Raw genomic sequence first — 15,357 nt, forward strand, 5'->3', positions numbered from 1 at the left:
CTGAGATTTGCAAGGTGACCATAGCTTGCTTCATACCAACAATCTCCATGGGATTCGACCCTTACTCACGTAAGGTATTACTTGGACGACCCAGTGCACTTGCTGGTTAGTTACACGGAGTTGTGAACCATGGTCTTGGCATCATGTTTTTGGCGCCATTTCCAGGGAAAGGAAGAGCAATGAATTTTACATAATTAAAGTGTAATCACGATTCCGCGTACCAAACAACCTTCTAGATTTGTGAATAATACTTTCTTCTATCTCTCTCATCTGCAAACGAAAACATATGAACTCACGCAATGAAACTTTTGTCCTTCTCCCACGAATATTGATATTCTGAACACCTCTATAAGGTATATTCTCTTCGAAACCATCTTCACCATAAGGAAAAAGTAAAGGATATTGCAACGGCCAATATAAAGGATGAGTTTCATAAATTCGTCTCAATTGACCATCTACAGATCGAAGGATTATATCCCTTCCTTGATCAGAACTATCAAAATCACCAACTATTAAAGCAGCTATTTCATCACATGATGGAAAATTATAGACTCTCCGATCAGATCTCCTTTGACAAAATAATCTAAGAGAGTAAACTTCTGAAGGATGATACTCATGGAATTCTCGAACTCTTCGAAATGACTTTGCAATAACATTATGTTCATCAATCATATGCAGCAATCGAACAATCAAATCTGTATCTATATCAAATGTATGACTGGCATAAAAAAAATATAAGAATCATAACAACACACATACATCTTAATTTTTTTTTTAAAATTCAAAGTTTAAATAAAAATTAACACATACCTAAAAAAACTTTGCCCATTATTAACCTCATGTGCCGTGTCATAAACATACAGTTGTGCAAACTTAGGCTTTTCGCCAGCATTAGGCAGCAAACTACCAATTCTATGATAATTTTGTCCAGTCACAATAAACTGTGGCGGACCTCTCCCATCATTGATAGAATTAAGAATTTTACCCCCAAATGACGTGAAAGCGAACATACTGTTGTATGAACATATATTCTTTTGGAAATGTCAGCTTTTGGCATCAGCACCGTTAATTAGTTCAACTAATAAATCAGGTGCTCGCTCCAAAAACGGTAACTGAACTTTATCTTTAGCACAGCAAATTGTAAAAACAGGTTGTCCTCGTCTTGAATCTTTCTCTAGTCATTCTAAATACCAAAAAGAAGCTCCACACGTGGAACATGTGCAATCACAATCACTAATATCAAGACAATCTAAAGAAACAATTTTTGATGTAAGATTGGTTTATGTGAAAAAATTTAAACTTAAAAAGAGTAAAAATGCCATACTAAAGCACTTGCTACTTGTTATTATTACCCTTTATACTAAAAAAAATTGCTTTTAAACAAAATTAAGGAATTTCTAAAAAAATTTTATATTTTTCTAAAAGATATATTAAAGAAGAATTTGTTTTAAACAACTTATGATATAAGACTGGTTTATTTTTTTAAAAAAATTAAGAGTCTAAAACAATTGTTGCTTGTTATAATTACCTAAAAAAAACTGCCATTGAAAAAAATTTACATTTATTACTTTTAAAAAGTACATAACTTTCTAAAAAAATTTCATATATTTTCCTAAAAGATATATTAAAGAAGAATTATTTTTAAAACAATTTAGATGTAAGACTGGTTTATTAAAAAAAATTAAAAAGAGTAATTAAAAATGTAAGACTCAAACACTTGTTGCTTGTTATGATTACCCTTATGCTTAAAAAAGTTGCTTTTTAAACTAATGTACATTTAATAATTTTTAAAAATTGAATTAAATAGTTAAAAGTTGTTACTATAACTTTGTTTGCAAGAAAAACTTTTTCTTTCTTAAAAAGGTTGGTTTAAAAAAGAAATTCTCGAAAAAAAACTGCTTATATTTTTCTAAAAGAACTATTAAAAAAGATAATTTTTTTGAACAATTTATGATGCATGACTGATTTATTTAAGAAAAAAGAAAAACTAAAAAACAGAGTAAAAATATGAGACTAAAATACTTGCTGCTTGTTATAATTACTGTTTATGCTAAAAAAAGCTGTTTTCAAAAAATAAGTAATTTAATCATTTTTACAAATATAATTAAATAGTTTGAAGTTGTAACTATAACTTTGTTTCTTAAGAAAAACCGTCTTTCTTAAAAAGGTTGTTTTTGAAAAGAAATTATATCTAGAGAACTCCTTATATTTTCATGAAAGATATATTAAAGATGAATTTTTTTTTAAAATAATTTATGGTGTAAGATTGGTTTAATTTTTTTTAAAAAAGAAAAACTTAAAAAAGAAGTAAAAATATTAGACTAAAATACTTGTTGCTTGTTATGATTACACTTTATGCTTTAAAAAATGCTTTTAAAAGAATTCCATTTAAACTTTTGAAAATATAATTAAATAGTTAGAAGTTGTTACTATAACTTTGTTTTTAAGAAAACCTTTTTCCTCCTTAAAAAGGTTGTTTTAGAAAAAAAAAATTCTATTGAAATACTTCTTATATTTTTCCAAAAGATATATTAAAGAAGATTTTTTTTTAACTAATTTATTATGTAAGACTGGTTTATTTAAGATAAAAGAAAAACTTAAAAAGGTTAAAAATATAAAATTAAAACACTTGCTGCTTGTTATGATTATCCTTTATGCTAAGAAAAGCTACTTTTAAAAAATATTAAAAAGGTTATTTTTGAAAAGAAATTATCTAGAGAACTCCTTATATTTTCCTGAAAGATATATTAAAGAAGATTTTTTTTAAAATGATTTATGATGTAAGATTGGTTTAATTTTTTTTTTAAAAGAAAAACTTAAAAAAGAAGTAAAAATATTAGATTAAAATACTTGCTGCTTGTTATGATTACACTTTATGCTTTAAAAATGCTTTTAAAAGAATTCCATTTAAACTTTTGAAAATATAATTAAATAGTTAGAAGTTGTTACTATAACTTTGTTTTTAAGAAAACTTTTTTCCTCCTTAAAAAGGTTGTTTTAGAAAAAAAAAATTCTGTTGAAATACTTCTTATATTTTTTCAAAAGATATATTAAAGAAGATTTTTTTAACTAATTTATTATGTAAGACTGGTTTATTTAAGATAAAAGAAAAACTTAAAAAGGTTAAAAATATAAAACTAAGACACTTGCTGCTTGTTATGATTATCCTTTATGCTAAGAAAAGCTGCTTTTAAAAAATAGTTTACAGTTAATAATTTTTAAAAATATAATTGAATAGGTAGAAGTTGTTATCATAACTTTGTTTGCAAGAAAAACTATTTCTTTCTTAAAAAAGTTGGTTTAGTAAAAAAATTATCTAAAAAAATTTCTTATATCTTTCTAAAAAATATATTAAAGAAGATTTTTTTTAAACGACTTAGGAGATAAGACTGTGTTATTTAAAAAAAATCAAAAATCTAAAGTACTTGCTGCTTGTTATGATTATCCAAAAAAAAAGCTGCTTTTAAAAAAATAACATTATTAAAATTTTTAAAAATATATAACTTTGTAAAAAATTATTTATTATATTTTCCTAAGAAATATATTAAAGGAAATTTTTCTAAAAAAAAAAATATATTCAACATTTTTTTAATAGACACTGTTGAAAAAGATGTTAAAGAAAAGAAATGGAAGAAAAGTTAGCTAGACTTATGTTAATATATGAATTAAAAATAATTTAAAGTTAACCATAACTAATTTAATAAAAGGTTGAACCTAAGCATAACTTAAAAAGATGGAAAAATTGAATAACCTAACCTTGCATTTCACTTTGTGCAAATAATGGATGATCAGCAGCAACATCATCAACAGGTAAAATACTGATAGAAGGATCTAAAATATCTAGTAATTCTTCTACAATTTCAAACCAAACAAAAATGAAATCAAATCACACAAATCAACACTATAAAATTATTTATCATTTATTTTAAAAAAAATAAATTATTTATCATTTCTTATAATAATACCGGGAATAATACAGAATATAGTTATGACAACTAAATAATTTATCTATATTAAAGAAGATTTTTTTTTAAAATAATTTATGGTGTAAGATTGGTTTAATTTTTTTAAAAAAAGAAAAACTTAAAAAAGAAGTAAAAATATTAGACTAAAATACTTGCTGCTTGTTATGATTACACTTTATGCTTTAAAAAATGCTTTTAAAAGAATTCCATTTAAACTTTTGAAAATATAATTAAATAGTTAGAAGTTGTTACTATAACTTTGTTTTTAAGAAAACCTTTTTCCTCCTTAAAAAGGTTGTTTTAGAAAAAAAAATTCTATTGAAATACTTATATTTTTCCAAAAGATATATTAAAGAAGTTTTTTTTTTAACTAATTTATTATGTAAGACTGGTTTATTTAAGATAAAAGAAAAACTTAAAAAGGTTAAAAATATAAAACTAAAACACTTGCTGCTTGTTATGATTATCCTTTATGCTAAGAAAAGCTGCTTTCTAAAAATAGTTTACAGTTAATAATTTTTAAAAATATAATTGAATAGCTAGAAGTTGTTATCATAACTTTGTTTGCAAGAAAAACTATTTCTTTCTTAAAAAAGTTGGTTTAGTAAAAAAATTATCTAAAAAAACTTCTTATATCTTTCTAAAAAATATATTAAAGAAGATTTATTTATCATTTCTTATAATAATACCGGGAATAATATAGAATATAGTTATGACAACTAAATAATTTATCTATATTGAATTAACAATAAAGTTAACCAATAAATAGGAGAATTACAAACAACATATATTCCATTAAAAGTAACACATTCTATGAAATGAACGTATAAACATTTACCATAATTAATTCCGGTGGCTTTGTCTCCAAGTTTTCTTTTAGCAACTAAGAACGAACCAGCCATGGATAGAAGAAATAAATAGAAAATAAAGGTAAAACCAATCAACTTATATTAATAACTATGACCGACTCTAACCCAGTAAAAAGAAGGGCAACACACCTCTTATATTCCCAAATTTCAATGCTTTCTTCCTTTTCAAAATGTTAATTCTTTTCAACCTCGAAGCCGCAGGATTGGAATACATGATTTTAAAGGAAGTAAAAGACAGGAGTCTACAAAAAGACAGAATGACACATCATTTTATACGTAGACAGAATGATGCATCATTTTATACGTAATCGAGAAAACTGTTGAATCACACACACGCTTGAATTTTTTTATAAGCACAAATAGAAATAATGACTAACCATCGCATGGATATCATTTTTTATCAAAGTTGAGATATAAATCGATAGGAACGAAAAATAGTATATAAGCACAAATACAAAAGGATAGTAGCAAACTTGCAATAGAAATCAAATATTCGATCAATTACAATACAATCAAATGAGACTATTACATTGGAATTTACTGTAACCATATGATATGTTGAATTAAAACATGTTCAAAGGCAATTATGGAGCATAACAACAACTAATCATGAACAACACAAATGAATAAAAGACAGCATACGAAAAAAACAAAAGAATTAAGACTAATGGAGCTATTTCCTTCCATTAATATTATAAAATTCATTACACTTGCTTGCTTACATTCACAAAAGTGACATTATAATTCCACACTCTGACTATAACCTATGTCCTTCTAAATACATGACAATATGTACAATCTTTAGCAGAGTACATTTGAAATTAACACAAACCCTTCCTAATTCAAAAAAGCATAACAATACTTACAACAGACCAACCAAAACATGAAGGGATAAGTTGTGACTCTCCTAACAGTTGGACATATCCTCAAAAAAAAAAAGGACACACTTCAAATATAAGTCAGCATGAGAAATATGAAATCTAATTCGAAATTTAAGTCATATAACCCTATTAAAGCTGCTAACTTCAGCTAAATAACTATCCATCCTAATTATCTTCAACCTTGATCATCTTTGATGAAGGACCAACAGTTTCCTCCAAGGCTTTCCGAAAATCTGATTCAAGGTTTCTCTTCACTTTGGAACGCACACCATCATTGCAAATAGAAGAAACATCAATGTTGTCCGAATTATCCAGAAGATGAGATAGGAAGTCCTAGACAGATAAAAAAAATAGAAAACACAAAACCAATGAATAAAAAGAGAAAATGGAATGCAATAATAAATTGAATAAGTGATCTGATTCAATAGAAAGTTCAGACTGTGTGACCTGAGTTTCTTCAACACCTGAGTTGAGCAATGAGCCAACTTCATCACTAAAGACCTGATTCTCATCATCATCGCCAGAAACTTGAGGAACAACAGATTTCCTATTAGTGTCCATATCTATCGAAATGTCATCAAGACCAGGAACACTTTCATCCTTATCCAAGACTGAAAGCTTAACATCTTTTGAGGTAGGCTGTGTATAAGAGGGTTCACCTATGTCCAAACCAATCCCAGGAACACATGCATCCTTCGATAAAGAATGAAAGAAGAAACACTCAAGCAAGAGCAATGCAATAAAAAAAATAAAAGAATCAAAGAATAAAGAAAAAGCAAAAAACAATAAAAGAGAATAACCTTGACAGGTGTCACTTCGTTCTCATTCTCAGCAAGCTCAAACATAGAAATAATAGTTGGGTCATCACAAATCCTTTTTACACGAAAGGTTCCAAAGTATTTGTCTATACCAAGGGACTTGGTATCTACTTTTAGTAAAACTTTTTTACCCTCTAAAGTTTTAAATGTAATAGGATAGCTATCTCCACACAGAACCTATAAGGATAAAATCAGAGAGGTCACCATCTAGATCATAATGAATAATATCATAAAAAAAATGATAACTATTTATAGATCAACATTTAGATGGACATAAAAAATTATACGCACAGTTGGCTCCTTTTGGACTTCATTAAAAAGGTCAGCACATGCTTTTTTAAGCAAATAAGCTATTTCACGATCGAACAAAACGAATATGCCCTGTCCAGTATGATCAGAAACTGCTACTTTAAGTCTGAACCTATAACAATATGACGATAAAATAGAAAAATTAATAAAAGACCTTGTCAGAATTTAAGTAAACAAAAAGAGGAAGTAATTATTTGAAAAGCTACAAATCATGAAAATAGAAACCTTGGAATCACATTTGTCACATGATGCATGCAAACATCACAGAAATAGACCCCAGACTCAGGATAAACTGCCTTTTCACACACACAAGTGGAATACCACCAACAACCCTCTTCAACAATATCAGTGATAGTACCCATAATAACAAAACTCCCATCCTGCATACCATGCACAACAAAACACCACGTGAAGGAAAAAAATAATCTAATCGAGGAAAAAAAATTAGTTAAAACCACCTTGAAGTATATTTAAACATACAAATTATGTATAAACATAAGAGGGCAGAATGAAAAAAGTATAAATTTATAAACCTCTTTGTTATCATGTAATTGATCTATTGTGGATCGCCTAGTTAAGCGCATGAAGTCATCCTCCAATGAAACAGATTTTCCCTCATTCGCAATGAATAAAGGTTGAGTGCCATTAATCCCTTGTTCGACCATGCTAAGATTTAAAAAACACTATTTAGTTTCACATCAACAGAATAAAATAAAAACAAAGAAAGGACTGCAACATAGAGATAATTTGGGAGGGATAACACAAACCTTTTTCGAAAATCAATAACTTCTGACAAATCAGGATTAAAGTAAATTTTTGTTGCTTTCATAACATTCTGGAGACTAGGTTGACCTATGGGTAATAAAAGAATGTCAACAGATCTAAAGATCGGGATAACATAACCGTACACATAATAAGATAACATTCAGTTACAACACCTCGAAAAAGTTTAATCTTAGCAAGTTGAACAATGACAACCGGTTGCTCAACATAACCAGAAGCAAGAAAATCATTTAACTGGTCCACGTACTCTCCAAATAATGTGCATCGCAGCATCATCCTATACATGAAAAAAAGGAAAACTCAGTAGAAACTTTTTTCAGAATAGATGAGAATACAAATAAATATAGAAATAGAAATAAAGGGTGAGAGCAACAAACTTTTGTGAAGAAAGTTCGACAACCACCATCTTAACCGTTTTACCATCCCTGTCATAGTTTTTCTCTTCCCCAACCAATGTCAAAAGACCAATTACATCTACATTGATATGTTAATAGGAGTAAAAAAGATGTAACAAATAATTTTCAGAAGAAAAGAAACTGAAGAAGTAAATGAAAGACACGAGGTCAAGACTCACCAACTAAATAGTCATGATCCTGACTCATTTGCAATATGTCTTCAAAGGGATATATAGAAAAACAAGACTTGGGTATTATATCATCAGGAATTGTTGTCACTGTTGTACGAAACAGAAAAATGAGTTTGAACTCATGCTTTGTAGCTCTATAAGAACCTTGGTTTGAAACAACAGCAAAATAGCTCATCTTATAACAACTGCCTTCAAGAAGATGATCTTTAAACTTGTGGATTAGTTGCTTCCTTATAGTGGCCTGGATTTTGGTAGACTATGAACATCCAAAAGAACAAAAACATACAACTCATCAAGAACGAAAACAAAAGCACAACAAAAAAAATTGGAAAAATTAATAAGAAGAAACTAAGTATATGAACACAACAAATAAAAAGAAAAGATCAACCGCTCACATTTTCATCAACCAGAATAAGTTCCATTGAATTTGGAACATCTGCATTACCAAAGCTAGGTACAGTCCAAGCCCTTAGTATCCTAACTTTGATCCTCCAGGCCTCACGTGGAGGAACGATCTTACTGATAGGATCAAAAGGAGGACTCATTGCAAACAATCAAATCTCACAATATCACACTTACGAAAGGCAGAACAAACTCAACAAAGAACAAACAACAGAAAAGAGAGCAGAAAGACAGAGAAGAGATGGGGGTAGAGAATGATGTACACGATATCGAAGAGAGGCAATAGCCTTTTATAGGCAAAAACTAAAGAACAACTCAACATTTGAATTCAAAAATTTTGCGATAGTGGAGGGAAATCAACATTGCTTACCAATTGAAATCTTCCTCATATCCAGGGATGATAACATCAACCACTCCACTCATTCTCTCAAACATCAAATCAACCATCATCTTCATCCCAGTTCTCAACCTTACCTTTATATTAGTAGCTCTAGTTTTTAGTTTACCTCTATAGGAAGAAAGAAGAGCAAAAAGATGGAAAGAACCAATGAAGAGAATGTCGTAATCTATCTAAAAGAAGAATATATTGTAATATTATATACCAACTAACATGACATGAACAGCATTCTAACTGACATCAAGAAGGAAAAAAAATAAAAATGCATACCACACGTCACAATCTCCTACCTAAACTATGACATCAGTTTCCAGATTCAGAAACATCACTATTCATCAAAATTCAATTCAATGAATGACCATAAACCCTAAAATGGGACAAGATCAGTATAATTATACATAAATAATCTAATTTTAGATTTCAGCAAAACATGTATTATCCATCCATAGTTCACACAAACATGGATAAAGACAATTTAATAGTAAGAAGAAGATATAAATAAACAAATAATCGAATTCCAGACATAACAAAACATGTATTATGGTTCATTACAAAAAATGGATACAAACAATTAAATAGTACAAAAAACATAATCTTACCTTGAATCGATTACTGCAATGAAAGTAAGAAGATGACGGCTGTCACTCTGCTGCCATCGGTCTCCATATCCAAAAGCCACGCCAATTGCTTGCCCTAAGTAACGTGTTTTGCATATACATAATCAATTTAACCTAAATGTTATCCTGAACCTTCTATTGGGCTTATAACAAGTGTTGGATACCCATAAAAATATTTTGAAAAGTGGCCCAAAAACAAACACATTGAATACAGGCTCTCATTCACTCTGACAAAAAAAAAAAAGGTTCTCATTGACTAAGAATATACATTGAATTCTATAACTTACTGAACCCCTACATATTAGGTGAAGAATTAGTTTCAAAGCAATAGATAGAGGTGTAGCTTTCAAATCAAACAGTGGAATAGAAGCATCTCATTCCTTCTTGCTTTTTATTTATAGCTTACAGTTTTGCCAAAAAAAAAGCAAAAAAAGGAAAAAATGGATTGGAATTTCGAAGTGGCAATAATGATACATACTTACCCTCTTTCACCAACAAATAATAAGGATTTAAAAGTATTTTATTTTTGAGAAAAATCAAAATTTTGAGAAAATGCCATGGAGTGTTTGTGGTCCTGCAAAGGGGGAAGGAAAGAAGAAGGGGGAAGGGAAGAAGAAGTGGAAGCTGTCCACGTACGATCCACCTCTGTCTCTGCTTCTGTCGCAAAAACTTTAAAAACAAGTCAAACCTTAGGAAAAATTTTAAAACCAAGTTAAAGTTTAGGGACCATTTTGTATAAAAAAAAAAGGTTGGGGATAAAAAAATTGTCGGCCTATACATTAGGGACCAAAATCGTACTTAACCCTAATTTAAAATAATAACAAATAATTTAAAATTTATTCTTTCGAATTTTATATTTTCAAAAAATTAAATAATTTTTTTATTGTCAATACAATCAAATATCTCTTTTTATATATGTTACTAAATATTCATTTAAAAATTTATCTCCCATATAATTATGAAGCCAACTTTTTATATGATGTTCATAGTAAAGATAGTTCTTTCAACTGATGCAGTTACTATGAGCAAAACTAAAACTAACTTCAAAAGAAAAATACTAATGAATAAACAATATTTTTTCGAGTCTCAACTAATTTTTGAAAAATAAACACCAATTTTTTATAAATTTAAAAATTAGTCATCAAAATGCACATTTAATACGAAGTTCTCAAGTTGACTATCAAGAGTCAAATGTTAAATGAAAGAAAATTTAATGGATAAGATAGAACATCAATCAAAAGTTAAGGACTTGGAGAGTTGGAATAATTAGAGTAATTGTCAATAAATTTATATATTAGTAAAGTTAAATTTAATAAATTAATTTTTATAATAATTTAATATAATGAGGTCAATATTAATAATATAGTGGGAGCAAAAAAACTTCTTCACTAAGAATTATTCAAAAAAGTTTAAAATTTCTTGGGGGCATTTGTCCCCCACCCCCTTGTGAATGAATCCGTCCCTGCATGTTCTCCACCCAGCTCTCGGGATAAAGGGAGCTCTATTCTGAAAGTTTTGTCAAGATCTAGCTCGACCACTACCTCTTCTACTGGTCATACGTCGAAAAGGGATTTGGATCCTCTAAAGTTTGAATTTCACTTTAAAGAGTAAAGTGTGATCTTCTACCTTTGAATAGTTTCTCTTTCATATTTATTATTGGTCCCACCTATGAAATTAATGACGAGAGATCACACTTTACTCTCTAAAGTGAAATTCAAACTTTAGAAGATCCAAATCCGTCGAAAAGCACCTTGACGTGGCAGAAATTGGCGAGTCAAAAATTGTTGTAAATATGCGTTGCTAGTATAGTTCTTAACCAACCAGAATTCTACTTATCAATTTAGAAGGGTTGTCACAAAAATTAAAATTAAAATACTCGGAGTATGAATCCCAGGTTGTCTCCCAACGAGTTGCAGAAAGGTGTGCTATTTTATTAATCAGATATTTTCAGAAAGAGTTTGAGTTGAATAAACAGGAAATTAAATTGGGGAAATTAAGTAATTTAAATAAAAGCCTTGACTGGGAGTAGATTAGTTGGAAGCCCTATTCTTGTTGTAGTACTCTCAAGATTAATTGATAATTGAAGGTCATTCTGTTTAGTTATCCCTTACTAAGTAAGGGAAAGTCAAACAAGTTGAAATGATGTTTCTACTCACAAGTCCCAATCCGCTTACTTGGAAGGACTGGCGTTAGTGACTAGAGAGCCATCCAACAGTAAACCCAATTACAATCTCTCTTTTGAGTATTCCAACTAAAGGGTTCCTTTCAATCAACTCCCCATCAAGTTAGGGAACTACTCGCTCATTGTGATTATGGAACACATAACATAGAAAAGGGAACTAATGAAAGACATGATAAATAAAACTCAAAGGAATCAATTAAAAATAAAAGTAACTCTTGTATTAATAAATTCTAAAATAATTCAATAATAAAATTGAGTAAATTAAAGGACATGGAAGAGTAAAGCCAAGTAAAGAAAACGAACTAGAATGACGAAGTCTTGATGAGGTAATAACTCTTTTCAATATCCCAATGCAAAGAGCAATCGAAATAAAAATCCTAAGAACTATGAGTGTGTAGAGAGAAAACCTAGAGGAGGAGTAAAACTAGATCTAAAAACTAAAAACTGTATAGAATGAATGTTCTCTTTTGGTTTCTGCATGTCCTCTGGCTCTAGTATGCTTTTTCGGACCGAAAACTGGGTCAAAAGAGGGCCCAAAATCGCCCCCAGCGAATTCTGCAGATTATGCAGATCGCGCATGTCACGCGATTGCGTCATTCATGCGGACGCGTCATGCGGCGTTTTGCTTTGCCACACGGGCGCGTCGTCCACGCCTCCGCGTCACTTGTGCTATTCCAATCCGCGCGGTCGCGTGAGCCATGCGACCGCGTCATTGCGATTTCCTCTCTTCCGCGTCACTTCTCGCTGGTCATATCCTTAATTTCTTGTGTTCCTTCGATTTTTGCAAGCTTCCTTTCTAATCTCCAACTCATTCATGCCCTATAAAACCTGAAACACTTAACACACAGATCACGACATCGAATGGAATAAAGGAGAATTAAAATACATAATTAAAAGTCTCTAGGAAGCAAGTTTTCAATCATGTAATAATTTTAGGAAGAAAATATAAATGCATGCTAATCATATGAATAAGTGGGTAAAGATCATGATAAAACCACACAATTAAACACATTATAAACCATAAAATAGTGGTTTATCAACCTCCCCACACTTAAACATTAGCATGTCCTCATGCTTAGTTGAAGGAGATAAAATAACTGAGTAGGAACATATAAAACTCATGCAATGCAATGCAACCTATATATATGAATGCAACTGTATGATTTTTGTGTCCACTTGATCAATAATAAATAAGCTCTTCAAAACAATTACAAATCAAATTCCACTAATTCAATTCTCATGCAGTAAGAACAGATAAAAATGCAAGAAGGCAGCTCATGAAACAGGGAATATAGAATTTTAAGCATTGAACCCTCACTGATAATGTATATACACTTTAATCTCTCTAGTGTATAGGGCAATCACTCTATCCTTCTCAAATCATGCTTTCTAATTTTTGTTCTTCTCCTAATCAATCAACAACATTTAATATACCAATGCAGACATCATGAGGTCTTTTCAAGGTTGTAATGGGGCCAAGGTAATGGTAAGGATACATATATGGCTAAGTAAGCTTATAAACTGAATCTTTAATTAACCCAAGCTTTAACATAACCTATGTATATATTCTATATAACTTTAGAATTCATACCTAGCTACCCAGAATTTCTCTTTCACATTCCATACTCATGTATCAACTTTTATTTTAATTTTATCATACATGCATTGACCTTTGAATTCTTAACTTAACGTTGGGGTAATTTTGTCTCCTTATTTATTTATTGAATATTTTTTATTATTTTTTTAATATAAGCATAAAAATAAACATAGCTTATCAATGCACATAGATTTTTAATTCTTATAGTTTCACATGAGTAGGTATCCAAATTCTCATTCTATTATCATGACACATTCCCTTATTATCTTTTGTTCCCACAATTTTCCATACTTAATTAGCACACACAATTCTATCTTAAGCTAACCAAAGATTCAGTTTGGGATATATAATTGTTTTTCCGCTTAAGGCTAGTAATGTGGTAAAATATGGAACAAATGGGATTTAAAGGCTCAAAGTGGCTAACAAAGGTAATTGAAAGGGTAGGCTTAATTTGGATAAGTGAGCTAAACAATTAATGGCCTCAATCATATGCAAACATATAAATATAATAAATATTGGACATATAAGATGAAACAAAATATAGATTACAATCATAGGGAAGTAAACACACAAGAATAAAATAATTATGGTTAAATAATGTAACCATGCATAAAGGCTCAAATCTCACAGGTTATGTGTTCTTTAGCTCAAAAATCATGTTCCAAGTACAACTTCAAGCAAATTTAAAAAAAAATATGTTTTTTATTAAAATTAGTGAAATTTTGTTCCAAAAATAGAGTCTTAGAAGAAACTTATTGTCTTTTCAATCAAGTAGAACATGCATGCAACTAATCTATTACTATGCAATTTATCCTATCCTATAAAAGAAAAACTAACTAAATATCCTAATTTATTGATGTCTAGGGAAGAGAAATTACCTCCGGAAGTCAGGTACTGACCGACCTCCCCACACTTAAGGCTTTGCACCGTCCTCGGTGCCATCTGTCAGGAACAGGGGTGGGCTGGTAGCAGTATCTCCACAGTCGGGACCATCATGGCTCCCTGTGCTGGTAAAGGAAGTGGAGTCCGGGGTGTCTGAGTCCTTGAATTTTCCCATAATCAGCTCCTTGAGGTATATGAATCGGCGCTTGTTACGGCGCTCTCTCATCTTAGCTTTGTGTTCCTGCCGATCCAACCTTTCGAGTATCTGATGGAGCAGTTGGTCTGTGGTAGGTGCTTGTGGTACGGAAGGAGGAATATTCGCAGCCGGTTCAATAGGCTGGCCTGTAGCGGCTGCTGAGGGTCTGATATATTTCCCATTAGGGACATATTGATCATCCCGTGAAAGTATGGCTTTGGTGTCCCCAGCTCTGAAGGAGACTCCGGCTGCGGAGACGATATCTGAGACCAAGGCGGGAAAAGGTAAGTTGCCCGCGATTTGTACGTGTCCCATGGCATTCCGGATGTGTCTTGGTAGGTTCAGAGGCTGGTCTGTAAGGATGCACCATAGTAGAACGGCCATGTACGCAGTGAAGAAGGACTTGTGAGTGCTCAGAAAGACGTAATGGGACATGATCTGTGCCCATACGCGAGCCTCCAAGGTAAGTGCTGAAGCCAAAATTCCCTTAGGGCAGGTACGATGGTATCCGTAGATCCATCGGCTGCCAGGTAGTGCGATAACTCTGAGAACGGCGTCCCAGTCAAATTGGTACATCTGTCACTTGAGTGCGGCTTCTTGAAAGGCGTCCAAACCTTCTGGAATGGGGGAAGACCTAGAGCTTTTTGAATGGCCTCTTCTGTAATGGGGACTTGCTTCTGACGAACAAAGACAGACTGCAGGGTTGGCAGGTGGAAGTTGGAGTAGAACTCGACTACCCAAGAAAGGTTGACCTGCCTCGGCTGTCTCTGTAGGAAACCCCATTGTCTTTGTGCAATTTGCGGCTCAACAAAGGTAGCAATATGGTTTGGGAGGAGAAGAAGGTATTCGTTGTTGCAGCTCCTTTCTGCCAGG

The 15,357-nt window shown here is 31.2% G+C and overlaps 2 protein-coding genes across 3 annotated transcripts in view; both read right to left on the reverse strand.

The window, feature by feature from the left end:
- The window catches only part of LOC107636628, a 31,715-nt gene extending 30,705 nt beyond the window's left edge, over window positions 1-1,010 (reverse strand). The window contains exons 1-2 of the mRNA XM_016340125.1: window positions 811-1,010; window positions 222-718 (exon numbers count right to left, since the gene is read on the reverse strand). Coding sequence (XP_016195611.1) covers window positions 222-718; window positions 811-1,010 — 697 coding nt within the window. The remainder of the gene's footprint in view (window positions 1-221; window positions 719-810) is intronic.
- LOC107636627 (replication protein A 70 kDa DNA-binding subunit C-like) lies at window positions 5,502-9,090 on the reverse strand. Of its 2 annotated transcripts, none has more exons than XM_021121281.1 (11): window positions 8,984-9,090; window positions 8,200-8,467; window positions 8,003-8,099; window positions 7,781-7,902; window positions 7,610-7,694; window positions 7,376-7,508; window positions 7,068-7,222; window positions 6,825-6,954; window positions 6,516-6,710; window positions 6,163-6,408; window positions 5,502-6,048 (listed from the first exon to the last, which is right to left on the reverse strand). In XM_021121281.1, exons 2-11 carry the CDS (start codon window positions 8,384-8,386, stop codon window positions 5,881-5,883), a joined length of 1,518 nt encoding a protein of 505 aa, XP_020976940.1. In that variant the 5' UTR covers window positions 8,387-8,467; window positions 8,984-9,090; the 3' UTR covers window positions 5,502-5,880. The 2 variants fall into 2 exon arrangements, with proteins under 2 accessions (XP_020976940.1, XP_020976939.1); XM_021121280.1 differs by having other exon boundaries at window positions 8,607-9,048.

This window comes from Arachis ipaensis, chromosome B04, assembly GCF_000816755.2.
Source record: "Arachis ipaensis cultivar K30076 chromosome B04, Araip1.1, whole genome shotgun sequence".
NCBI classification, from domain to species: domain Eukaryota; kingdom Viridiplantae; phylum Streptophyta; class Magnoliopsida; order Fabales; family Fabaceae; genus Arachis; species Arachis ipaensis.

Excerpts from the sequence above, each read along its gene's own strand:
- LOC107636627 (XM_021121280.1), bottom strand. The coding sequence starts at position 8,756 with ATGAGTCCTCCTTTTGATCCTATCAGTAAGATCGTTCCTCCACGTGAG. Across the intron at positions 7,223-7,375 it reads AATTACATGATAACAAAGAG|GATGGGAGTTTTGTTATTAT; the intron begins GTTTATAAATTT and ends CATGGTATGCAG. Across the intron at positions 6,711-6,824 it reads AAGTCCAAAAGGAGCCAACT|GTTCTGTGTGGAGATAGCTA; the intron begins GTGCGTATAATT and ends TTATCCTTATAG.